The sequence below is a fragment of the Scyliorhinus torazame genome, chromosome 11 (assembly GCF_047496885.1).
Source record: "Scyliorhinus torazame isolate Kashiwa2021f chromosome 11, sScyTor2.1, whole genome shotgun sequence".
Taxonomy (NCBI): Eukaryota; Metazoa; Chordata; class Chondrichthyes; order Carcharhiniformes; family Scyliorhinidae; genus Scyliorhinus; species Scyliorhinus torazame.
In genome coordinates, this window is record NC_092717.1 from 40,706,546 (window position 1) to 40,733,093 (window position 26,548).

Below are 26,548 nucleotides of genomic sequence, written 5' to 3' on the forward strand. Positions count from 1 at the left end.
CTGGAGGGAAGACAAGCCGCAATGTCACCATGGCAATTTCTGGGAGAGCCAACAGGATTTCAGCCGGCATCGACCTGGTCAGCACGGGGCTTTCTGGCTCCTGTGAGGAGAATTCCCCCCCGAAATTCTGCTGAAAGATGGATGTCCCACCTCCAAAAGCTGCTTTCCAATCAGGGACCAGCAGCTCTCCTGTACCAGCCGTACCACCAGGAATATGCCACCACCTGTACTCCAGTGTGGCCTACACCATGAATAGTCACTGCAGCCTCTGGACAAGGAGTTCACTGGGGCCAGCCAAGATGGTCCCCACGAGCAGGGAATGAGAGGTCGATTTAAAGGGATGAGTTTGGGGGGGCGGGAGATGTAATCTTACTCTGATTTTCTCTGTTCCCAGTGGTAGGTCCATGTCGGGCAGTCCCAGATTTTGTTTTGGCAGAAGGCCCGCATGGCTTCTATTCCATCACCTCTGGTTAAATATCAGTGGTGGCGGACGAGGCCATACTCTACTTCACGCTCCACAAGACGCTGCTGGACTTGTGTAGTATTTCCATCATTTCCATCTGTATTTTGCTTCTCTGGCACCTCTAACTCACTTATGCATGAATACCTTCAGTCCTACTGCAAACCAATCCAATTCATACTTCTTTTAAATGGCTGCTCAAACCAATCTTTAAAATTATGCTTTTGTCAGTTCATGTCCATTTTACCCTTCTTACGTAGCACCTTGGTGCATATAAAAGGAATTATATTGCTGAATTATGAAATTATAGCAGCATTTGCCCCAATTTAAATAGCGCACATTCCCAAGACTATGAATTAACCACAGAATCCCTACAGCACAGAAGACAGCCATTTAGCCTATCGAGTCTGCACTGACCCTCTGAAAGATCACGCTACCTTGTACGTGGCGTACAAACCTAACCCCGCCACCCCACCTAATCTGCACATCTTTTGCCTGAGCAATTTAGCACGGTCAATCCACCCAAGCTGCACTTCCTTGGACTGTGGGAGGGAACCCACGCAGACACGGGGAGAAAGCGCAAACTCCACACAGTCGCCGAAGGCTGGAATTGATCCCAAGTCCCTGGTGCTGCAAGAGAGCAGCACTAACCACTGTGCCACCCCAAGAATCATAGACACGCTGCAGTGTAGAAGGGGGCCATTCGGCCCATCAAATCTACACGAACCCTCTGAAAGAGCAACCTACCTAGGCCCCACACTATTCCTGTAACCTCACCTAACACTTTGGATACGAAGGGGAAATTTAGCATGGCCAATCCATCTAACCTGCTCATCTTTTGACTGTGGGAGAATGTGCAAACACCACACAGAGAATCACCCAAGGCAGGAATCGAACCCAGGTCCCTGGTGCTGCGAGGCAGCAGTGCTAAACACAGTGTCAGCAGGTCGCCCAAGTGAAAGGGGGATGGTGTAATATATCTATCGAATCCCTGCATCTCAAAAAGAGGCCATTTAGCCCATCAAGTTTACACCGACCCTCTGAAAGAGCACTCTATCTAGGCCCACTCACCAGCCTGATCCCTGTAACCCCAATCATTGATCATAGCCAATTCACCTAACTTGCACACCTTGGACTGTGGGAGGAAACCAGCGCACCCGGAGGAAACCCACGCAGACACGGGGAGAAGGTACAAACTCCACAGACAGCCAACTAAGGCCGGAATTGAACCCAGGTCCCTGGTGCTGTGAGACAGCAGTGCGAACCACTGTGCCACTGTAGAAGAGAATAGAATTAACAGTTACTGTTGGCTTGGTGAGTGAAGGTCCTGTTGCGTAATTGAAGCTCGAGATCAAAATACCAAGAAGGTTAGCATTACTGGTGACTGCATATCAACGGCGACCACTCTGAATCTTTGACAATGTTTTGCATTTATATTTTTAAAAACGCAAAAATTCTGAAAATTGCCAGTGAATATAATCACAGGTTAAATTGAAAATGTTTAAGAAGGATGCTGCATGCACTTTTTAATGAGACGGTTAATTAGACTGCAGGCAGCTGGTGTGATCACCGCAAGCATGGAGCCATTGACTGATAGCTAACATGCACACTTAATGAGTGAAACTCACACCTAGGAGTTATCCAATGTTACGCTTTGTAATGTGAAAGACAAGGCGCCTATTCCCCAATGAATGCTGACAGTCAGGAGTGGTGCTTGAACAGAACAGCGCTTGCAAAATTACAAGCCCACATAACTCATTTTTCTATTTTTCTGAGTCAACACGAAAGGAAAGTCAGAGTTAACACAAAAGGATCAGAGTTAATAAAAAGAAAATCAAAGACACAGGCTCGTGATTAGCGATTCTTGTAATTTAAATTAATCTTTATTATTGTCACAAGTAGGTTACATGAATACTGCAATGAAGATACTGTGAAAATCCCCTAGTCGCCACATTCCGGCACCTGTTTGGGTATGCAGAGGGAGAATTCAGAACGTCCAATTCACCTAACAGCACGTCTTTCGGGACTTGTGGGGGGAAACCGGAGCACCCGGAGGAAACCCACGCAGACACAGGGAGAACGTGACCCAAGCCAGGAAGCAAACCTGGGACTCTGGCGCTGTGAAGCAACAGTGCTAACCACTGTGCTACCGTGCAGGCGCAGCATCGCACAGGGAATGTCCGATCAGAGTCATCCTTATAAATTGGCAGAAGTTGCATAATTTATATCAAGGCAGACTATTATATTCAGATTTTGTCACCCTACTATGTAATGGCTTTGTTTTCATTAGAAAGTATTCACAAGGCCAACTTCCGGTTGCGGTGATGCCTAGCTAGCCGCACGTTTCGGCGGCTCCAGCTCAGACGGACCTTCGGGCTCTTTTAAGAGCCCCAACGGGGAATTTTTTGGCGACGCAACCCGGTGTGGGGTGTGTGTGAAGGGAGTCCCCCCCAAACGAAGGAGGAAAAAACCTGCGGCGGCGGCTGCAGCGCGAGGAATCGTCGACCAAAGGGTCAGAAAGAGAGAAGTACAAGATGGCGGCGGAGAAAGCGCAGGCGATATGGGGGCCTGAGCAGGATGAAATTGTGAGACGGTGCGTGGAGCTGCTGAAGAGGGAGGTGCTGACCCCGATGCTACAGGCAATTGAGGGGCTCAAGGAGACACTAAAGACCCAGGAGACAGAGCTCCGCGAGGTGGAGCAGGTGACAGATATTGAGGACGAGATCCTGGGCCTGGCGGTTAAGACACAGACGCACGAGCACTTCATAAAAAGTGTACTGAAAGGATCGAAGCCCTAGAAAACGGAGCGCGAAGGAAGAACCTTCGGATACTGGGTCTCCCTGAGGGTGTGGAAGGAGTGGACTGTGGAGCGTACGCAAGTACGATGCTGAGCTCACTGATGGGTGCTGAGGCTAAAGAGTGGGTGGACGGGGATGATGTGCGACGCTGGGGGAGCGAGCGGGAGCGCGGAGGCGGGATATGGGACTGGCCTAGAGAAGGTAATGGCTAGTCGACACGGGATGGGGGCAGGTAGCCCCCTAGTGAGGCTGATCACGTGGAACGTGAGAGGCCTGAACGGACCGATAAAAAGGGCCCGAGTGCTCACGCATTTGAAAGGACTAAGGGCAGACGTGGTTATGCTCCAAGAGACGCACCTAAAGGTGGCGGACCAAGTTAGGTTAAGGAAAGGATGGGTGGGACAGGTGTTCCACTCGGGACTGGACGCAAAGAATAGAGGGGTGGCCATTTGGGGGGGAAACGGGTAGCATTTGAAGCAAAGAACATCGTAGCAGATAGCGGAGGTAGATATGTAATGGTGAGTGGCAGGCTGGAGGGAATGGAGGTCGTGTTGGTTAATGTGTATGCCCCAAACTGGGACGATGCGGGATTTATGAGACGGATGCTGGGGCGTATACCGGGCCTGGAGGTAGGAAACTCGATTTTAGGAGGGAACTTTAATACGGTGCTGGACCCGGGGCTAGATAGATCCAGCTCAAGGACCGGAAGAAGGCCGGCAGCGGCCAAGGTACTTAAGGGGTTTATGGACCAAATGGGGGGAGTGGATCCATGGCGATTTCTTAGACCTAGGGCTAGGGAGTTCTCCTTCTTCTCCCATGTCCATAAAGTGTACTCCCGGATAGATTTTTTTGTTTTGGGAAGGTCGTTGATCTCTAGGGTGGAAGAAGCTGAGTACTCAGCCATAGCGGTTTCGGATCATGCCCCACATTGGGTGGACCTGGAATTAGGAGAGGAAAGGGAGCAGAGAACACTCTGGCGATTAGATGTGGGACTGATGGCGGATGAGGGAGTGTGTGCAAGAGTGCGGGGGTGTATTGAGAGATACCTGGAGGTCAATGACGACGGTGAGGTCCCTGTGGGAGTGGTATGGGAAGCACTAAAAGCGGTGGTCAGAGGAGAGCTGATCTCCATTGGGGTCCACAAAAGGAAAACAGAGGCCAAGGAAAGGGAAAGATTACTGGGGGAGATTTTAAGGGTGGATAGGGAATTTGCAGAGACCCCGGAGGAGGAATTGTACAGGGAGAGGAGAAGACTCCAGACGGAGTTTGACCTTCTGACCACCAGAAAGGCGGAGGTACTGTGGAGGAAGGCACAGGGGAGGAGGTATGAATATGGGGAAAAGGCTAGTCGCCTGTTGGCTCATCAATTGCAAAAGAGGGCAGCAGCGAGGGAGATAGGAGGAAATAGAGACGAAAGGGGAGACACGGTGCGAAGGGCAGGAAAGATAAATGAGGTGTTCAAGACCTTCTATGAGGAACTGTATAGGCCTCAGCCCCCAGAGGGAGAGGAGGGGATGCAGCAGTTCCTGGACCAATTGAGGTTCCCGAAAGTGGAGGAACAGGAGGTGGTAGGCCTGGGGGCACCGATTGGGGTGAACGAGGTTATTAAGGGACTGGGGAATGTGCAAGCAGGGAAGGCTCCGGGACCAGACGGGTTCCCGGTGGAATTTTACAGAAAATATGTGGACTTGTTGGCCCAGTTGTTGGTGAGGACGTTTAATGAGGCCAGGGAAGGAGGGACTTTACCCCCGACAATGTCGGAGGCGACGATATCGCTAATTTTGAAGAGGGATAAAGATCCGCTGCAGTGCGGGTCCTATAGACCTATTTCATTATTGAACGTGGACGCCAAATTGCTGGCAAAGGTACTGGCATCGAGGATAGAGGACTGTGTCCCAGGGGTGGTGCACGAAGACCAGACAGGGTTCGTAAAAGGGAGACAACTGAATGTTAACGTGCGACAACTATTAGGGGTGATAATGATGCCCCCAGTGGAGGGGGAGGCAGAGATAGTGGCGGCAATGGACGCAGAGAAGGCATTTGATAGGGTGGAGTGGGAGTATTTATGGGAAGTGTTAAGGAGGTTTGGGTTTGGGAACGGGTTTATTAGCTGGGTTAGACTTCTTTATGGGGCTCCAACGGCAAGCGTAGTTACAGGTCGACATAGATCGGAGTATTTCCGGCTATATAGGGGAACAAGACAGGGATGCCCGCTGTCTCCATTGTTGTTCGCGTTGGCAATTGAACCTCTGGCCATGAACCCACTCCAGGAAATGGAGAGGGGTGATTAGAGGGGGAGAAGAACACAGAGTCTCATTATACGCGGATGACCTATTGTTATACGTGTCGGACCCAGCGGGGGGGGGGGGGGGGGATGATAGAGGTTATGCAAATTTTGAGGGGGTTCGGGGATTTCTCGGGGTATAGGCTAAACATGGGGAAGAGTGAATTATTTGTGATACATCCAGGGGACCAGAGTAGAGAGATAGAAGGCTTGCCTCTAAGGAAAGTGGAAAGAAACTTCCGATACCTGGAAATTCAGATCGCTAGGAGCTGGGGAACCTTGCACAGACTTAATCTGACACGGCTGGTAGAACAAATGGAGGAGGACTTCAAGAGGTGGGACATGCAGCCTCTATCGCTGGCGGGCAGGGTGCAAGCAATTAAGATGATGGTCCTCCCGAGGTTCTTATTTGTATTTCAATGTCTCCCTATACTAATCACCAAGACCTTTTTTAATAAAATAGACAGGAGCATCACGAGCTTCGTGTGGGCAGGGAAAGTTCCGAGAGTAAGGAGGGGGTTCCTTCAGCGTAGTAGGGACAGAGGAGGACTGGCACTACCGAACTTGGGCGATTACTATTGGGCCGCCAATGTGGCAATGATACGTAAATGGATGATGGAGGGTGAGGGAGCGGCGTGGAAAAGACTGGAGAGAAAGTCCTGTAAAGGGACGAGTTTAGAGGCGCTGGTGACGGCGCCGCTACCGTTCTCACCTAAAAAGTTTACCACGAACCCGGTGGTGGCGGCAACATTGAATATCTGGGGACAGTGGAGGCGACAGAGAGGGGTGCAGGGAGCCCTGGTGGGGAACAACCATAGGTTCGCCCCAGGAAGAATGGATGGAGGATTTCAGAGCTGGTACCAGTTGGGAATTAGGAGGGTGGGAGATTTATTTATAGATGGGACTTTTGCGAGCTTGGGAGCATTGGAGGAAAAGTATAAGTTGCCCCGGGGAAATTTCTTGAGATATATGCAGGTGAGGGCGTTTACTAGACAACAGGTGAGGGAATTTCCGTTGCTCCCGACACAGGGGATACAGGACAGGGTGCTTTCAGGGGTGTGGGTCGGAGAGGGCAAGGTGTCAGAGATCTACCAAGAGATGAGGGAAGAGGGAGAGGAGTCGGTGGGCGAACTAAAAGGAAAGTGGGAAGAAGAACTAGGGGAGGAGATAGAGGAGGGTATGTGGGCTGATGCCCTGAGCAGGGTAAATTCCTCTTTCTCATGCGCCAGGCTTAGCCTGATTCAATTTAAGGTGCTACATAGAGCACACATAACGAGAGCAAGATTGAGCAGGTTCTTTGGAGAGGTGTGGCGGGAGCCCGGCAACCACGCACATATGTTTTGGGCATGCCCGGCACTGGAAGGGAGTGACGGGAGTGATTTCGCAGGTGGTGAAGGCCCGGGTCAAACTAGGCTGGGGGTTAGCTCTATTTGGAGTTGCGGATGAGCCGGGAGTGCAGGAGGTGAAAGAGGCCGACGTTGTGGCCTTTGCGTCCCTAGTAGCCCGGCGCAGGATCCTACTCATGTGGAAGGAGGCGAAACCCCCCAGACTGGAGGCCTGGGTAAACGATATGGCGGGGTTCATTCAACTGGACCAGATAAAGTTTGCCCTGAGATGATCGGCTCAAGGGTTCACCAGGCGGTGGCAGCCATTTCTCGACTACCTAGGGGAACGTTAGAGGGAAGACAGATGACCAGCAGCAGCAACCCAGGGGGAAGGGGGGGGGGGGAAAGATAATGGGGTTTTGTTTCTTGTGTATTGTTAAAAATTTCTGTATTGTTATTGTGGAGGGAATAATTGTTGTTTAGGAAAAAAATTTCAATAAAATATATTTTTTTTAAAAAAGAAAGTATTCACAAAAAGACTGACTTAAGTATCAGTGCGGTAGGCTACAAGGAATGGTTAGAAAAGTTGAAACAGCATAAAATAAAGGGGTTAAAAGGGAGACCTCAAAAGTATAGCCTGGTTCCCTGACCTTCCACATATCTTGCCACTGCCGGTCAGAAGTAGCAATAATCAAACAGAACCAGGAACCCTATAACTATATACCAATGAAGACCTCCAGAAGAGCGAGCAAAATTCTTAAAATGCATCCTGGAGAACTTTTTAAGTCAGTATATAGAAGGTCCTACAAGAGAGGGAGCGGTCCTGCGCTTAATTTTAGGTAACAAAGCATAAGTGGGGGAGCATTTTGCAGACGGTGATCATAACTCTGCTAAATTCAAGATCACGATGGAAAAGGACAAGGATGGGCCGCAGAGCTAAACGACGGTGGGGAGGGAGGTGGGGGGGGGGGGGGGGGGGGGGAGGTCGATTTTAATAAGGTCAGATTATTATTTGGCCAGAGTGGACGCGGAGAAGACAATTTCAGGTAAATCTGTGACAGAAGAGTGGGGCCCATTCAAGATGGAAATGGGGAGAGTACAGGGTCAACACGTTCCAATGAAGAAAAAAACGTGTGGGACCAGCATATCCAGGGAACCCTGGATATAGAGGGATATACAGCATTGGATAAGGAGAGAAAAGGAGGCTTACGGCAGATATCGAAGGCTCAAAACAGAAGAAGCCCTAGAGGAGTATAGAATGTGCAAGAGAGAACTTAAAAAGCAAAATAGGAGAGCAAAAATGGGATATGAAAGAATTCTGGAAGGTAAAATAAAGGAAAATCCGGAGTTGTTTTACAAGTACATTAAAAGGTAAAAGCATAACTAGGGAAAGAGTAGGGCCCATTAATGACCACAGTGGCAATTTATGTGTGGAAGCTGAAGGACGTAGGGATCTAAATGAATACTTTGTGTTGGTGTTCACTAGTGAAAGGGCCATGTGGGTACAGAAATCAGGGAGAAGCGCTGTGATTAACAAGAACTAAACGCAGACTGGGGAGAGGTTCCGAGTGGTCTGGCAAGCTTAAAAGTAAACAGATCTCCAGGGCCAGATGAAATGTATCTCAGGCTGCTGAATCAGCCAAGACAGCAAATAGCAGGAGCCCTGGAAATAATTTTCAATTCCTCTCTGGCTGCAGGAGAGGGGCCGGAGGACTAGAGGATACCAATGTGGTACCATTATTCAAGGAGGGTGGAAGGGATAAACCAGGGAACTACAGGCCAGTCAGTCTAACTCAGTGGTAGGGAAACTATTGGAAGCAATTGTGAGACACCAAATAAATCTTCATTTGGGGAGGCAGGGATTAATCAAGAACAGTCAGAATGGTTTTGTTAAGGGGTGGTCATGCCTGACCAAGTTGGTTAAATTTTTCGAAAAGGTGACTAATTGTATAGATGAGGGTAGTGCATTTGACATAGTCTACGTGGACTTTAACAAGGCTTTTGATGAGGTCCTATATGAGAGACTGGTCATGGGATCAAAGGAGATTTGGCAAATTGGATCCAGAATTGGCTGTGGTAGCAAGAAGCAGAGGATGATGGTTGAGGGTTGTTTTTCTGACTGGAAGCCAGTGTCCAGTGGGGTCCCGCAGGGATCAGTGATATGGTTATAACCCAACAGGAGTCATGGGCCTGTACCACTAGGTTCCCTGTGGACCCACCAGACTACGATCTGCCCAGATGACGGGACGGGGCTATACCCTTAACCATGGGTGCCCTGAGACATAGGTGCAGGAGACCCTGCGGGGAGTCGAATAGTGAGTAAGTCAAATAAAACCTTTTTGTTCCAATCCATCATCGCTTCCTCGTGGTCGCTTGCCTGGATCTTTCCTGCAGCTCCACTTTACCCTCGCTGGCAGTGTGACGCCATTTCCTCACGACCCGGCCCACTTCAAACAGGCCTCAGGGGATCTCTGACCAGGCAGCTGGTATGCCACGAATTGGGCGGTTTAGTGGCATTTGACGCTGAGACGAGCAATTGGAACAAATAAATTGAGGGGAAGCAGTACGTTTTTTTGTCTCAACAGCCTTCATAAATCAGCGATGAAAGGTAGATGGTGACCCTCCTTACGGTCTCTGGAGCCAGCAAGTACAGCATCAAAAAGGTTGACCTACCCAAACTCACCCGACATGCGTCCATTCGCGGAGTTGGTCTCATTGGTGAGTAACTACTTTAATCCAATGCCACCCATCATAGAGTGATGATTACGTTTCCACCCAGCACCAGAGAGAATCGTGACCCCCGCCCCACGCCCGCGGACAGAAGTTCCAGACTCCCGCCATTGGGGTCGCCCTCCCAGAGACCTGGACCACTTTTGGCTGGCTCCTGATGAGCGGCGGCAGTGTTCCCCACAGGAGGGCCCCAACCCACAGGGAAGATATGCCAGTATCCAAAAGAGCTGAACGATGCAGCGCCAGAAGGGCAAGCCCACCAACCAGCCGCCACACCCAGGAGGACTGCCCTGGAGGCGGACTCATTTCGTGGACAGACAACAATTGTATCGCTGTGCCAAGAGTGGCACCGATTCGAGTCATGTTCAGGGTCAATGGGTTCCCAATCCTCACGAGTTGGAGACCGGGACTGCAATGTCCGTGGTAAGCAGACACCCATTCGATCATGTTCGTTCGGGTATCTGATATTTGGAGCTACGAGACAAGGCTGGCAACGTACAAGGGTGAGCTGTTAGAAATCACAGGCGTCTTCAGAGGGCCCGATGGAGTAGTGTTTATAGAATTTACAGTGCAGAAGGAGGCCATTCGGCCCATCGAGTCTGCACCGGCTCTTGGAAAGAGCACCCTACCCAAGCCCACACCTCCATCCTATCCCCATAACCCAGTAACCCCACCCAATACTACGGGCAATTTTGGACACTAACAGCAATTTATCATGGCCAATCCACCTAGCCTGTACATCTTTGGACTGTGGGAGGAAACCGGAGCACCCGGAGGAAACCCAAAAACACGGGGAGAACGTGCAGACTCCGCACAGACAGTGACGGAAGCCAGGAATCGAACCTGGGACCCTGGAGCTGTGAAGCAATTGTGCTAACCACTATGCTACCATGCTGACCACAAGGGGCAGAGTAAGGGGGACAATCCGCGAATCTAACATTGGTGGTAGTCCGAGGGACGGGCCCCAACCTGCCAGGCCGATATTGGCTAAAGCACCTCTGGTTGGACTGGCAGTAAGTGTGCCAGATGTGCTCTGATGGACGAGATGCGGTGCCTGCAAAATTTCCACCAATATTTAAGGAAGGCTTGGGGACCATCGGAGGTACTGCCGCCAAGTTTTTGTAGATCCCACGGCCCACCGCAATACTTTCATGCCCACCCCATTCCCTATGCCCTGAAGCTGAAAGTGATGTGGAGCTGGATCGATCAGAGCATTTAGGGATCATCTGGCCAGAGCAGATCGCAGATTGGGCAGCGCCAATAGTGCCAGTGATGAAACCTGATGGTACAGTCAGGTTGTGCGGGGACTACAAAATGTTGAACCGTGTGACCTGGGTCGACGCAGGCATCAAAGCTCTGTCAAGACAATGCACACGGTGCCAAGAGCACCACCTGCGGCACCCCTCCACCCATGGGAGTGGCCGGGCCGGTCGTGGGCACGATACACATAGATATCACTGGCTCTTTCCAAGGCTCAATGTTTCTGCTAACAGTGGATGCCCACATGAAGTGGTTAGACATCCACTGCAAGATGACGACAACATCACGGGTCGCGATTAAGAAGCTCCGCCAGATCTTCAGCGTCGGTGGAATCCCAGATGATTTGGTGTCGGACAACGGCACGACATTTACCAGCTCAGAGTTCAGGAATATCCTGCAGACAAATGGCATCTGCCGTGCGAGACGGCACCTTATCACCAGGCATCCAATGGGTTGGTGAGCAGGCCGTACAGACCTTCAAGATGGGCATGTGGAAACAAATCTTAGGTTCCCCATAGGCCTGGCTTTGTTTTATTACCATACCACACCATACTCCACCACCATGGTAGCACCCTCCGGGCTACTGGTGGGACGTTGGCTATGCACAGTTCAACCCCGTCCTGCCGGACATTGGGGCGAAGGTCTGCCACAGGCAAGAGCACCCCGACTCGAGGCAACCAGACAGATTTTGCTGTGGATTCCGGGTGTCACGGTGAAACAGTCGGGACCGGTCTGTTACTCAGTGCGAGCACAAGGGAAAGAGTCAAACAGGCACTTGGACCACCTCCGGAACCGGACCCGGGAGGTTCCCAAAGACCGCCCCGAGATCCCAAGGGCAGTGGTGCCTCTTCCTCCAGCGCAGCTGCCGTTGCCATATTTTGAGCGGGACTAGCCCCGCGGCTTGGAGATGTGGGAAGCCGATACCTCGGACCAGGAATCCAACATGGAAACTCAACCGACCGAGGTTGCCGTAGATCTGGGGCCATTCGTTAGCCCCAGCGAGTTTATTCCACTCGAAATGTCGGCCTGAAAATGCTTCTCCCAGTCCATTACATGTCACAGGACCGGACACCCCGAAAGTCAGCCCCAGACAAACGGACCAAGGACCAGACCCTCCTGCCATCGAGATGGGGGATGTTTCAGCTTTGAAAGGGGGGGGCGCTTTGTAACCCAATCTGAGGCTATGGTCTCACCTGAGCATGATCTTCCTAGATGAGGGGCAAGGGTGCCCTGGGAGGTAAATACCCCGACCAGAGTGTGGGCCAGGATCGGGAGACCCTTCGGGGAATTGAGTGTGCAGTGAGTGAGTAAGTCGAAGAAAAACATTTTGCCCCAATTCATCATCGCTCCCCCATGGTTGCTTGCCTGTATCTTAGAAATAAGAAAGTTTGTGGGGTGGTAAATAATGAGGAGGAGAGCCTTGGTTACAGGAGGATATAGATGGGCTGGTCAGAGACAAATGGAATTCAATCCAGATAATTTAGAGGAGATGCAGTTGGGCAGCACAAACAAGGCAAGGGAATACATGATAAACAACAGGGCCCTGGGAAGCACCGAGGATCAGAGGGACCTTGGTGAGCATGTACACCAATCGCTTAGGGTAGCAGAGGACAGGTAGATACACGGGTTAAGAAGGCACTGGTTAAGAAGGCATATGGTATACTTGCCTTTATTAGCCGAGGATTAACCGAGGAAGAGCAGGGAAGTTATGCTGGAACTCTACAGGCCACAGCTCGAGTGTTGTGTGCAGTTCTGGAATCCACATCATAGGAGTGATGTGATAGCACTGGAAAGGTTGCAGAGGAGATTTACCAGGATATTGCCTGGGCTCGAAAGTTTTATGAAGAGAGATTAGATGGACTGGGGTTGTTTTCCATGGAGCAGGGGGGGGGGGGGGGGGGGGACATGACTGAGATGTATAAAATTATGAGGGGCATAGGTGGAATAGACAGGAAGAAACTTTTCCCCGTTAGTGGAAGGATCAATAACCGGGGGGAATAGATTTAGGAAAGGGGCAGGAGGTTGAGGGGATGCAAGGAAAAGCTTTGTCACCCAGAGGATGCTGGGGGTCTGAAACTCACTGCTTGAAAACCGTGGTGGAGGCAGAGACCCTCATAACATTTAAGTAGTATTTAGATGTGCACTTGTGAAGGCAAGGCTTGTCCAAGTGCTGGAAAATGAGGAGAATATGGAGGTAATGGTTTTTGACCGGCATAGATGTGAAGGGCCATTTTTGTGCTGTAGACACCGATGACTATGTTTCAAAGGTGTGGTCTTAAGTCCAGGAATCCCTTCTGCTCAGCAGGTAGATCTCTCAAAACCTCAGAACTCTCACCGAAAAGCAAGTACTGACCCAGGGAGTAAACAGGGCCAAGAATCAAGGCTTGATCACGGACTCACGAATAAAACGCCTGGCTTCACAAGGCACAGTCACAAATAAATCCCGTGGTTGCACTTGCGTGCTCCAGCCGCATGCTACACAAGTGGAAGATGACAGAGAGCATTATGAGTTTCTACGTGCAAACCACAAACCACTATTCTCCAAAGAATGGCATCTACTGTTGTGGGTTTGGCTGAGACTCCACTGCACAGAGTGCTGCACAGTTGGAGGTGCCATTTCTCAAATGAAATATTAAACCGAGGCTCCTTCCTCCCTCTTAGGGGGATGTAAAAGGTTTCTCAGTGACATGGTCAATTATTCCTCAAAAAACATCAGTAAAAGCAACAGATCATTGGATCACTGATCGCATTGTTCTTTGTGGGACCTTGCTGTGGCTGCCAAGTTGCCTCCATTATAATGATTGCTGCACATCAAAAGTAATCCACTAGAGGTAAAGCACTCTGGCATGTCCAGTCATAAAAGATTCGACAAATTCAAGTGTTTCTATTCACTATCCATCACCAGAGGCCATGGAGTGAATATCAAACTTGGACGTTGATATGTCCCAAGCTGCCATTTGGGAGAAAATTGAAGTACGGAGCTCACCATTTATAACAGGGGTAATTTATGTGGATGAACTTTGCCTGTTAAATGCACTGACCAATACGATGTTGTACTCTTGCTACAGGCATAGTAGAAAGAGGCTCTACTGAACATGTTTTCCTTAGCCAAGCTCTCTGTTGAAGGAGTACTTTGCATTACCCAGTTCCAAACACAACAACAAATATAGCAGTAATTACGGGACTCACAGGATGAAGTTCCCCTATGAGATATTTTTTGGTCATTTCTCGTGCATCACTAGAGTGCCCAACATCATCAAAAGCTTCTGAAGCATCGCCTCCGGCTTGCTCCTTCAGCACTTCTTCGCCACCTGGATGCTGCAAGACACAAAAAGATTCAAGATTGACAATTGAAATTGAAGAGTGAGCTGCATTATCTATGTATGCACCTCTATCCAAAAATGTAAAAGGAACATTCCTCGATTTCAAAAAAAAAAAAGTCCGTCAAGATGACTGGACACATCACACAGCTACAGATGGCAAAGTGATTGTGAACTGCTCATTCCTCAAAAACTGGAGAAATTCTTGACTTGTTCCTTTCCTGGAGTCACATTTAATTTCTGTCACATTGGTAGAAAACCTCAACTTTCCCCCCTCTCCTGTTCTTCTTCAGCGTCTCAATCAGGTTCCCACCAAGGATTTAGCATCAGGTATCACATCAATCTAGATAACTGGAAAAGCTGATGAGCAAAGTCGAAACCAGCTGAACTGCACCGTACAAGCTAATTACTGGAGGAAGAATCCCATTTTGCCTCACTTGGATATACAGCCAATTACCACAAGACTTAGGAGCAGAATTAGGCCACTTGGACTGTAGGGTCTGCTCCATTTAATCATTGCTGATATGTTTTTCATCCCCATTCTCCTGCCGTCTCCCCATATCCTCTTACTAATCAAGAATCTATCTATCTCGGTCTTAGAAACACTCAGTAACTTGGCCTCCATAGCCTTCTGCGGCAATGAATTCCACAGATTACCACCCTATGGTGGAGGAAATTCCTCCTCACCTCAGTTTTAAAGGTTTGTCCCTTCTGTCGGAGGCTGTGCCCTTGGGCTCTTGTCTCTCCTACTACTGGAAACATCTTCTCCATGTCCACTCTATCTAGTATTGTGGGCCAGGGTTTAGAGAACCCCAAAGTGTATCATAGAGTTCACTTGACCCACAACTTTTAATAGATTATGGGGAGCAAACGGCCCACTCTACAGATGTGGTACAGCAGAAATCGAAAAGTATTTTTTTAAAAAGCAAAACAATGTTTATTCTATGAATTCTATGAGGGCAGCACGGTAGCATTGTGGTTAGCACAATTGCTTCACAGCTCCAGGGCCCCAGGTTCGATTCCTGGCTTGGGTCACTGTCTGTGCGGAGTCTGCACGTTCTCCCCGTGTGTGCGTGGGTTTCCTCTGGGTGCTCCGGTTTCCTCCCACAGTCCAAAGATGTGCGGGTTAGGTGGATTGGCCATGCTAAATTGTCCTTAGTGTCCAAAATTGCCCTTCGTGGTGGGTGGGGTTACTGGGTGATGGGGATAGGTGGGGTTACTGGGTAATGGGGATAGGGTGGAGGTGTGGGCTTGGGTAGGGTGCTCTTTCTAAGAGCCAGTGCAGACTCGATGGGCCGAAAGGCCTCCTTCTGCACTGTAAATTCTATGAATGAAAAAAAAACTCAAGTTAACCTTTTAAAAACATAACGAACATCTTAGCAACCATTAATTCAAATACAACCCCCAAAGAATACAACACTAAGTAATCCTTTAACCTTTCCTTTTAACATCCTTATGACTTAAAACACCTTTTACCAGAAGCACGAGGTTTACATTCACTATTGAGAACATTTATAATTCTGAATTCACCAAATGATCAAGAGGTAGTCTTTTCATGGCAGAGAGATCAGCAGTACACCTGCTTGGTCTGGCTTCAGCTCCAACACTGAAAACAAAACTAAAACACACCGTGCCGGAAACAGCCCAAAACAAAAGTAAAAGGCTGACAGACAGCCAGCTCCACCCACTCTCTGACATCACTGCAGTAGGAAACACCCATTTCTTAAAAGGTACTCTCACTACAGATATTTATATACACACCCATTTATAAACACCCATTTCTTAAAGTACTCTCACACTAGGCCTCAGTATTCTGTAAGTTTCAATGAGATCCCCCCTCATCCTTCTAAACTCTTTCACGTACAGACCCAATGTCCTCAACCGCTCTTCATATGACAAGCCCTTCATTCCGGGGATCATTCTTGTGAACATCCGCTGGACCCTCTGCAAGGCCAGTACATCATTCTTCGATACTGTACCCAACACTGCTCACAAGGGGCTGTTTAGCACAGGGCTAAATCGCTGGCTTTGAAAGCAGACCAAGGCAGGCTAGCAGCACGGTTCAATTCCCGTACCAGCCTCCCCGAACAGGCGCCGGAATGTGGCGACTAGGGGCTTTTCACAGCAACTTCATTTGAAGCGTACTTGTGACAATAAGCAATTTTCATTTCTTTTTCAATATTCCAAAATGGGATCTGACCAGATCCTTATACAGCCTCAGCAGTATATTCCTGCTTTTGTATTCTAGCCCTCTCAAAATGAATACATTGATTTGCCATCCAAATTACTAACTGAGTTCTTGGCAATGTGGAGGTGCAGAGAGATCTTGGGGTCTATGTTCATACATCTTTGAAAGTTGCCACTCAAGTGGATAGAGATGTGAAGAAGGCCTATGGTGTGCTAGCGTTCATTAACAGAGGGATTGAATTTAGGAGCCGTGAGGTGATGATGCAGCTGTACAAAACTTTGGTAAGACCACATTTGGAGTACTGTGTACAGTTCTGGTCGCCTCATTTTAGGAAGGATATGGAAGCTTTGGAAAAAGGTGCAAAGGAGATTTACCAGGATGTTGCCTGGAATGGAGAGTAGGTCTTACGAGGAAAGGTTGAGGGTGCTAGGCCTTTTCTCATTAGAACGGAGAAGGATGAGGGGCGACTTCATAGAGGTTTATAAGATGATCAGGGGAATAGATAGAATAGACAGTCAGAGACTTTTTCCCCGGGTGGAACAAACCATTACAAGGGGACATAAATTTAAGGTGAATGGTGGAAGATATAGGGGGGATGCCAGAGGTAGGTCCTTCACCCAGAGAGTAGTGGGGGCATGGAATGCACTGCCTGTGGAAGTAGTTGAGTCGGAAACATTAGGGACCTTCAAGCAGCTATTGGATAGGTACATGGATTACGGTAGAATGATATAGTGTAAATTAATTTGTTCTTAAGGGCAACATGGTAGCATTGTGGATAGCACAATTGCTTCACAGCTCCGGGGTCCCAGGTTCGATTCCGGCTTGGGTCACTGTCTGTGCGGAGTCTGCACGTCCTCCCAGTGTGTGCGTGGGTTTCCTCCGGGTGCTCCGGTTTCCTCCCAGTCCGAAGATGTGCAGGTTGGGTGGATTGGCCGTGATAAATTGCCCTTAGTGTCCAAAATTGCCCTTAGTGTTGGGTGGGGTTGCTGGGTTGTGGGGATGGGGTGGAGGTGTTGACCTTGGGTAGGGTGCTCTTTCCAAGAGCCGGTGCAGACTCGATGGGCCGGGTGGCCTCCTTCTGCACTGTAAATTCTATGATAATCTATGATTAATCTAGGACAAAGGTTCGGCACAACATCGTGGGCCGAAGGGCCTGTTCTGTGCTGTATTTTTCTATGTTCTATGTATCTAGTGTATAACATCGGTTGAAAGTCCTGTGTGGTGAGGTCTTGTTCAAACTTTTAAGGGCGTGGAATGCCCTGCCTGCAACTCGCCAACATTAAGGGCATTTAAATGGTCATTGGATAATCATATGGATGATAAAGGAATAGAGTAGATGGGCTTTAGATTGGTTTCACAGTCGGCGCAACATCGAGGGCCGAAGGGCCTGTACTGCGCTGTAACGTTCTATGTTCTATGTTAACCTGCATGTTAACCTTAAGGAGAATCCTGAACTAGGCCTCTTAAGTCCCTTTGTGCTCCAGATTTCCGAAGCTTTGCCCCCTTTAGAAAATAGTCTGTGTCTCTATTTTCCCTACCAAAATGCATAAACCTCACACTTTTCCACCTTGTAATATTCCATCTGCTACTTCTCTGCCCACTCTCCATGTCTGTAAAGTCCTTCTGCAGCCTCCTCACTTCCTCAACATTACCGGTCCCTCTACCCATCTTTGTATCATCTGCAAACTTGGCAAGAATGCTCTCAGTTCCTACTTCTAGATCGTTAATGTTATGGTGAATAATGCTGGTCCCAACACTGACCCTTGCACAACACCACTAGTCACCGGCTGCCATCCTGAAAAAGACCCTTTTATCTCCCCTCTCTGCTCTGCCAGTCCTCTATCCATGTCATGGGCTCCTATCCCATTTAGCAGCCTCCTGGATGGCACCTTTTCAAAGGCCTTCTGGAAAACCAAATACATCACATCCACTGGCTCTCCTTTGTCTAAATTCCTCATTACCGCCTCAAAGAATTCTAACAGATTTTTCAGGCATGACCTCCCCTTGAGGAAGCTGTGTTAACTCAGTTTTCTTTTACCACGCACCAACTACTCTGCAATCTCAACCTTAATAATGGACTCCAAAATCATACCAATGATCAAAGTCAGGCTAACCCACCTATAATTTCCAGTCATCAGCCTCCCTCCCTTCTTAAACAGGGGTGTTACATTAACCATTTTCCAGTCCCCTTGGACCCTCCGTGACACCAATGATTCCTGAATGATTATTACCAATGCCTCCACAATCTCCTTCAGAACCCTGGGGTGCAGTCCATCTAGTCCGGGTGATTTATCTACTTTGAGACCTTTCAGCTTCCTCAGCACCTTCCCCTTAGTGATGACCACTACACTCATCTCTACCCCAACTCTCTTGGTGTCTTCCACCATGAAGACTGATGCAAAGTTCCTATTCAGTTCCTCTGCCATTTCTTTGTTCCCCATTACTACTCTGCAGCCTCATTTTCCAGTGATCCAATGTCCATTATTGCCTCTCTCTTACCTTTTATATAATCAAAACAAAACTCTTGCCATCTTCTTTTAATTTTTAATACTGATACTCTGACCAAAAAAACGTGATGTCTGATTTTCTGATTCCATACAGACAAAAATTACATCAACTATCACTGCCCTGTTCAACTTTTCTTACCCTCGTCTAGCCCTTCCACGCTTTGTCAGAGCTACTGTACCCATCCAAATCCTCTTGCTTTCAGAGAGACATTGGGATGGGGGGTGGGGGAAGTTTTGAGATGCACACTTCACTGACAGTCTGAGATGGGGACAGTTTCATCATATGTTAGACCCAACCTAGTACAAACATGCTTACTTTTAACGGCAACTGCAGAACCCACACAGCTCCATGATTGTAACATTTAAAAGCAGTGCTACGCTGTGTTATTTATCAACACCACTTGTGTATGCAGAACACAATCAACATTAGAGCTGTTCTCTGGGGCATAATGGTGCTGGTCATAAGTGACCCAAATAACTTGCATTCAGGTGCATACAAACATCTGGAGGGTGCATCTTACACATGTGGGCGGCACAGTGGCTAGCACTGCTGGTTCACAGCGCCAGGGACCTGGGTTCGATTTCGTCCTTGGGTGCCTGTCTGTGTAGTTTGCATGTTCTCCCAGTTGTCTGGATGGGTTTCCACTGGGTGCTTTGGCTTCCTCCCACAGTCCAAAGATGTGTAGGTTAGGTGAATTGTCTATGCTAAATTTCCCCTCAAGTGTACAAAGATGTGCAGGTTAGGTGGGGTTACAGGGGTTGAGCGGGGGAGTGGGCCACGTAGGGTGCTCTTTCAGAGGGTCAGTGCAGATTCGATGGGCCTCCATCTACAGTGTAGGAATTATATGGTTCTATGTGCCCTTACACGTCCTTCTCAAACTTTCCAAAGACAGGGTTCGATTCAGACCATGGGTGACTGTGTGTGGAGTTTACATGTTCTCCGTGTCTGCGTGGGTTTCCTCCAAGTGCTCCAGTTTCCTCCCATAGTCCAAAAGATGTGCAGGTTAGTTTAGGATTGGCCGTGCTAAATTGCCCCAGTGTCCCAAGGTTAGGTGGGCCTGTGTAGAGTGGTCTTTGGAATGGTTGGTGCAGAATCGATGGGCCAAATGGCCTCCTTCTGCTCTGCCAGGATTCTATGACAGACTGGAACAAACTATAGCTAAACAAATTGTAAGGCTGCTTCACTTTGCATTCAACTGACAAGCATACGAAGCAGTTGGCAAACTGATCATTTTTCTTCACCTAAACAAATGCCTCCTTCCCGTCACCGGATTCTCTCCGTTCGTGCAAAATGGACCTCAAAATTCTCAAATTCCTTTCCAGATTCCCCCATGGCCATATTCAATGGGCTGGATTCTCCGGTCCCCCAGCCGCGTGCTTCTCTGCAGCACGCTGTTCACTGGCGGCAGGATTCTCTACTCCCGCCGCCTGTCAATAGGATTTCCCATCGGGAGCCACTCCAAGCTGACAGGAAACCTCCAGGTGGGGGTGCCCTGCTGACGGGAACAGGTGGCTGGAGAATTCCGACCTATAATTTTACTATTGCCAGTGTGTACTTAGTTACCCCATTGTTCAATCACCATTGGTGGTAGACCCTTTAGCCGACATGTTCTTGCCGTCCAATGGTCCCTCCAAACCTAGGTTCTCTCTCCCTCAATTCTTTAAACATTTACTCAAAACCCTTCTCGTCTCTACGCAAATAAAAAAAAGGGGCCAGTTAAAAATGGCAATTTAAAAAAAAAAAAACACTGAACTGCACAAACAAGTTGCTGTCGCAAATCAATTTTAAACATTCTTCAAGGAAAAGGTTACTGCGCACACAGAAGATGGAGTTCTACGTCACTAGAACTATTCAAACAAGGTCACTCTGAAAATCGGCAATTCAAAATAATTTTGTCGAAAATATCAAAACATCCTGAAGAGCTCAAGTAAACAAATGGAAGGGAGGGTAATAAACAAATCTAAAATGTTTCCGCTAGCCAACTGCTGATTTAATCTGAAAGCCTAGATAAGTTTTGGGTAACGGGCAGGTGTAAGTATCAAAATCAACACTCCTTTGAAACACAAGGCCGAGGGCTTGAAACATCTCAGCACCCCGCTTAAACAAGTTCAAACTCCGACCCATTGAAGTACAAATCAATGTTCACCCAAGGACCATTACTAAGCATTTCAAAATCAGTGACAAACATTAACTTTTCTGGTACTCTACATTACGTTAAGGCAAACACAACTGTACTTGATCTTTCAGCAATCAATAATGAACTTAAAATAATCTCAAGCATCAACAGAGTCTTAGACCCACCCCCCACAGCATTACAGGAAATTACAGGAGGCAGCCCCAGAACATGGAATCTGGTCATGATCCAACACATCACGACTGACATGGCACTCCCTCAGTCAAATAATCTCCTGGGAGAAACAAGGAGAAAGATCCAGGCCAAAGAGGGAACGGATGCTCTGGAACGTATCGCTTCAAATCAGTCCAGGTAATCTCATGGATCATCTGCACTACAGCCATTTTGTATCCTACATGGATGTGATCTCTGCTCAGTCAAGCGCCCTCTTGAACACAGGCAGAGAATTAACCCAGCCAACAATGTATTCCAGAGGCATGCTCATCCATGTATCCCAACTCTTACAAAGTTGAAACTCGCATCTCCTGATTCTGCCCAATCTGGTGAACTTGAATGATTTGCCAATGGGCACACTTTCCAGCCCTGGAGCTAATTTAAGTGCTCCTATTCATGCAGAGACTGGATTTGGTGCCACCAACTGCTCTAAACAAAATAGACCCAGGTCCTGAAACTTAAGGAGTTAAGGTTTCTTAAGCTAAGAATAATCTTCACAGCTCTCCTTTGAACCTTTTCCATGATCACCATATCCCTCAGCGGGTAGAGGGACCAAAACTAGTCTGGCCAATCTGTCGAGTATCAAAATACTGTCCTTGGACTGCCCTTATACCGAAGGATCTATTAATACAGCCTGTAGTTTTAGCTACAGGCTCTCTACATTGGTCATGAACCTTCAGTGATCTGGTGAACAACTGATACCAAGATCTTTTCCTCTCCCGATCCCTGCAGACGATATCTGTATTCATTGTTGACACTACTGACATGCAGGACACTACATTTCTTCAAGTTAAATGCCATCTCTTAGTTTGCCTATGACTGCTTCTGGCTCCCTCAATTGCATTGGTCTAATACTGCAAAATAAAAAATAAATAAAAAGCATTTGAAATTGAATACTCAAGCATAGTTGTGTTGTTTCCTTAGAAATCATGTTCCACTCAATCAAAAGTGAATTGAGTTTAAAATCTGTTTATTTCCTTTGCTCTGGCCTTTGCTTTTGCAATAATAAGCTGTATTTGTAAGTATAAATCTGAACGTTTGTGGTCACGATCAGGACATTACATTCATTTAAGAAGAAAATATTCAAATGTTGCAGTGGGAAGATAGTAGGATTGGTATTCTGGAAGAATAAGGTCTTGTTGTCTCAAAAGACATTTTCATCTGGAGCCATAGGTTTGGAGGGATTATTGGGTTACGGGGATAGGGTGGAAGTGAGGGCTTAATGTGGGTCGGTGCAGACTCGATGGGCCGAATGGCCTCCTTCTGCATTTCATGTTCTATGTTCTATTTTGTGTAACTCAAATCTGCAGAACGTGGATCCAGCCTACTTGGAGGTTAATGCGGAGACTGGATCTGAACAAACAAAGCCCTCTTATCCACGAGTATAACTGTCTGGACATGATCTGGAATAGGATTTAACTCATTATGGATCATTGTGAAAGCAAAGCATTATAATTTTAAAAACTATAAAAGTAACCAGCTATTAGAATACAAGTCCTTTAAAAAAGATGGAGCCTAGCATGATTTCATAAGATGACAACACAACTGTTCCTTCAACACTGATTGGACCAGCGTGACACAGCACTTGCTCTGCTGTTCACTGCATCTGGAATAAGGAAAGAAACATCATTAATTTTTAACCTAGATAAAGAGGTTTGAACTTCTACCTACTAAGGCAATGTGATAAAGTGTGAAGTGAGTAAAAGCCATTTAATTCAAGACAAATTAAATGTGAGTTTGTACAGACTTTCCAAATGCACTTAATTAGAAATGCATAGTACTTTCTGATCTATTTAACTCTTACAAGCAGAGGATGTTAAAATATGAAAGAGACTCATTTTCCAAAATACTCATTTCACTACCCTATACATCAGTATCTGAACGGTAATAAAAACAAAGTTCAAAGTCTTTGCATTCCAAATGACAGTGATCCATCGAGTAAGGTGAAAGGTAAAGTCGCCATAGTCCCAGATGACCATAGGCTGTTTTCCCCTTTGAGGGGGGGGGGGGGGAAACTGACTGGTGGTGATTTAACCTGAGGATCTGAGAAGGCATGAATAACCTCAGCCAGTACGGGAATTGAAGCCGTGCTGTTGGCCTCGCTCGGCATCACGAACCAGCTGTCCAGCCAACTGAACTAAACCACAAGATGCATGGAACTCAACGGAGAATCGAGAAGGGTCAACCTGGGGAGTTGTAAGTATCTGTCAGATCAGAGGGATTTTGGGACTAAGGTTTAATGCTCAGTGTAGCAACTTAATCCTGAGGGGGTTGCAGTTGAAACAGTTAAGGTTTGGGCAGAAATGTGGGGTTTGCCTGTGGTTTGTCAATTGAGGCTTTAATTAATAAGTCATGGTTTCAAGCATTGTGTGGGGTTATTATAGTAGTTTGGAGCTCTTGGGCGGTATTCTCCGTTTAGCCAGCGCCCAGGGTTTCCCAACAGTGTGGGATTGTGCCACAATGGGAAACCCCATTGACCGGCCGGCGTAACAGAGAATCCCTCCGGCGGGTCGAGGGCAGTTGATCATCACATGACAGTTTAACAAACCTCTAAACATTGACTGTAAACTGATTGCTGTAGATTAAGTAAGCTGCACAAACAGTATATGCAGGGAAGTCATATTTGCAAAGTCAGCTGTCAGGTTTAACATGTGTTGCACAAAATCAAACAGGCCTTTTGCCAAAGGGTTGCATGAACAAGTTAGTATCTTCAGTGGTCTTGGAAGAAAGTGAAGGCTTGCCCGACCTGAAAAGTTTAATTCTAATTCCCACTACCATCACAAATTTAACAACAGTAGGTGGAAACTTCCAGGGGGATAACTGCCATCCCCTTTGTTCTACTATATCCTGGATAACAGTGGAGGTACAGTAGCACAGTGGTTACATTGCAGAACTAGTATTCCGACAAAGAAGCAGGACAAGGATTAGGCCATTCAGCCCCTCGAGCCTACTCCGCCATTCAATAAAGTCATGGTTGATCTGATTGTGTGGCCTTGTGTCATTTTCCTGTCTGCCCTCATATTCCTCAAATTAATTGGGTCTATCCAAAATCTGTCGAACTCAGCCTTGAATATATTCAATGACCCAACCTGCACTGCTCTCGGGGTGAGAGAATTCCAAAGACGAATGATCCCCAGGGAAGAAATTCCTCCTCGTCGCCATTTTAAATTGGAGACTGCTTGCCAAGTTACAGGTTCCCCCACAGGGGGAAGACAGCCTCTCAGCATCGGCCACGTCAAGACCCTCAGAATTTTTAATGTAACAATAAGATAACCTCTCATTCTTCTAGACTTCAAAAGAGTATAGGACCAACCTCCTCAACATTTCCTCATAAGACAACTCCTTCAGCCCGAGAATCAATGTGGTGAACCTTCTCCGAGCTGCTTGCAATGCAATCTGCTCCTATATCAAGGCGACCAGGACTACACCCTGCCCCACTAGGTAATGTCTCACCAATGTCCCATACAGTTATAACAAGACTTCCTTGCTTTTAAATTCATCCCTCTTGCATTAAAAGGTCGACATTCCATTTGCCTTCCTAATTATTTGCTGTACACGCATGCTAACTTTTTCTGAATCACGGACAAGGACACCCAGATCCCTCTGTGCCGCAGCATCCTGCAGTCCCACCATCCAAAGCAGACAACCTCACATTTTGTCCACTCACCTAACCGATCTATATCTCTTTGTAGACTCTGTATCCTCATCACCACTTGCTCCGATCTTTGTATCATCTGCAAATTTGATTGCAAAACATCAGAAGTAGAGTTCAACAACTTCAGGCCATCTACCCTCCATTTTATTACTTTCCATTTTGCCGAGGGCCTGTCTGAATCTTATTTTTCATGCTTCGCTTTCAGACAAAGCTGGAGGGTGAATTCACCTACCTCTCCTGTATATTTTTAACCCTGGTGGCATCCCACTTGTTACAGTTTGCCAACCTGAAAATAACAATTATCACAATGTTTGGTAACCGTTTATATGGCACCTTCTCGAATGCCTTTTGGAAATCCAAATATACCACATCCTCCAGCGCTCCTTTACTCAACCTGCTTGTTACATCGTCAAAGAACACCAATAAGTTTGTCTAACATTAGTTCCTTTTCATAAAACCATGTTGACCCTGCTAGATTGTACTGTGATTTTTAAATGTCCTTCTACTACTCCTTTAATAATAGATACCAGCATTTTCCCCAACGACAGGGGCTAGCCTAACTGGTTCTAACTACGTCTTTTCTGGAATAGGGCGTTACATTTACAGTTTTCCAATCCACTGGGACCTTTTCAGAATGCAGGGAATTTTGGAAGATTACAATGTCTCCATTTTCCACAGCGTGGCAATTTGTAAATTAGAATTCAATTAAATAATCTGGAATCTTGAACAGTTAATGTCAGGGACGTGAATCTGCTTGTTTATCATTAAAAAGCAAATTGGTTCACTTGACTGCTGCCCTTACTTCATCTTGTTCACATGTAGCTCCAACAATGTGCAATAATGTAATTATATGGGTTTTTAAAGAGTATATGAGTTTCTATAGAATATGGGGGGGGGGGGGGGGGGGGAAGAGAGAAGAAACAGGATTAGTCTATTGAGCTCGTCAAAGGTTAGGAATTCTACAGCGAGTAACTAACCTCCTGACCCCTCCCAAACCTGTCCACCATCTAAAAGGCACAAGTCAGGAGTGTAATGGAATAATCTCCATTTGCCTGATGAATGCAGCTCCAAGAACACTCAAGAAGCCCAACACCATCCAGGACAAAGCAGTCCGCTTGATTGCTCCCCCTTCCACAAACATTCAATCCCTCCACCACCGACAAACTGTGGCAGCCGTGTGCACCATCTACAAGATGCACTGCAGTAACTCACCAAGATTCCTTCGACAGCACCTCTCAACCCACAACCACTACCCTCTAGAAGGACAAGAGCAGCAGATACCTGGGAAGCCCACCACCCAGACGTTCCCCTCCAAGTCACTCACCAGCCTGACTTGGAAATATATCGCCGTTCCTTCGCTATCACTGGGGCAACATCCTGGAACTCTCTCCCTAATAGCACAGTGGGTGCACCTACACCTCAAGGACTGCAGCGGTTCCAGAAGGCAACTCACTACCACCTTCTGAAGGGCAACTAGGGATGGGCAATAATGCTGGCCTAACAAGAGATGCCCACATCCCGTAAATGGAAAACAAAACGAAGGCCAAATGGCCTTCTCCTGCTCCTATTTGGAGCGGTAAGACATGGAAAGAGTTAAATTAACCATTTTCCAAACTTACTGTTGGGCAAAAATAACACTGTTTCAACTACCTGCTGAATTCCAGCGTGCGAAC

The 26,548-nt window shown here is 47.5% G+C and overlaps 1 protein-coding gene across 2 annotated transcripts in view; it reads right to left on the reverse strand.

Annotated features, from left to right (window-relative positions):
* The window catches only part of cyb5a (cytochrome b5 type A (microsomal)), a 46,418-nt gene that overhangs the window by 14,047 nt on the left and 5,823 nt on the right, over window positions 1–26,548 (reverse strand). For both annotated transcript variants that reach the window (XM_072467162.1, XM_072467161.1), the window contains exon 2: window positions 14,047–14,175. In XM_072467162.1, coding sequence (XP_072323263.1) covers window positions 14,047–14,175 — 129 coding nt within the window. The remainder of the gene's footprint in view (window positions 1–14,046; window positions 14,176–26,548) is intronic.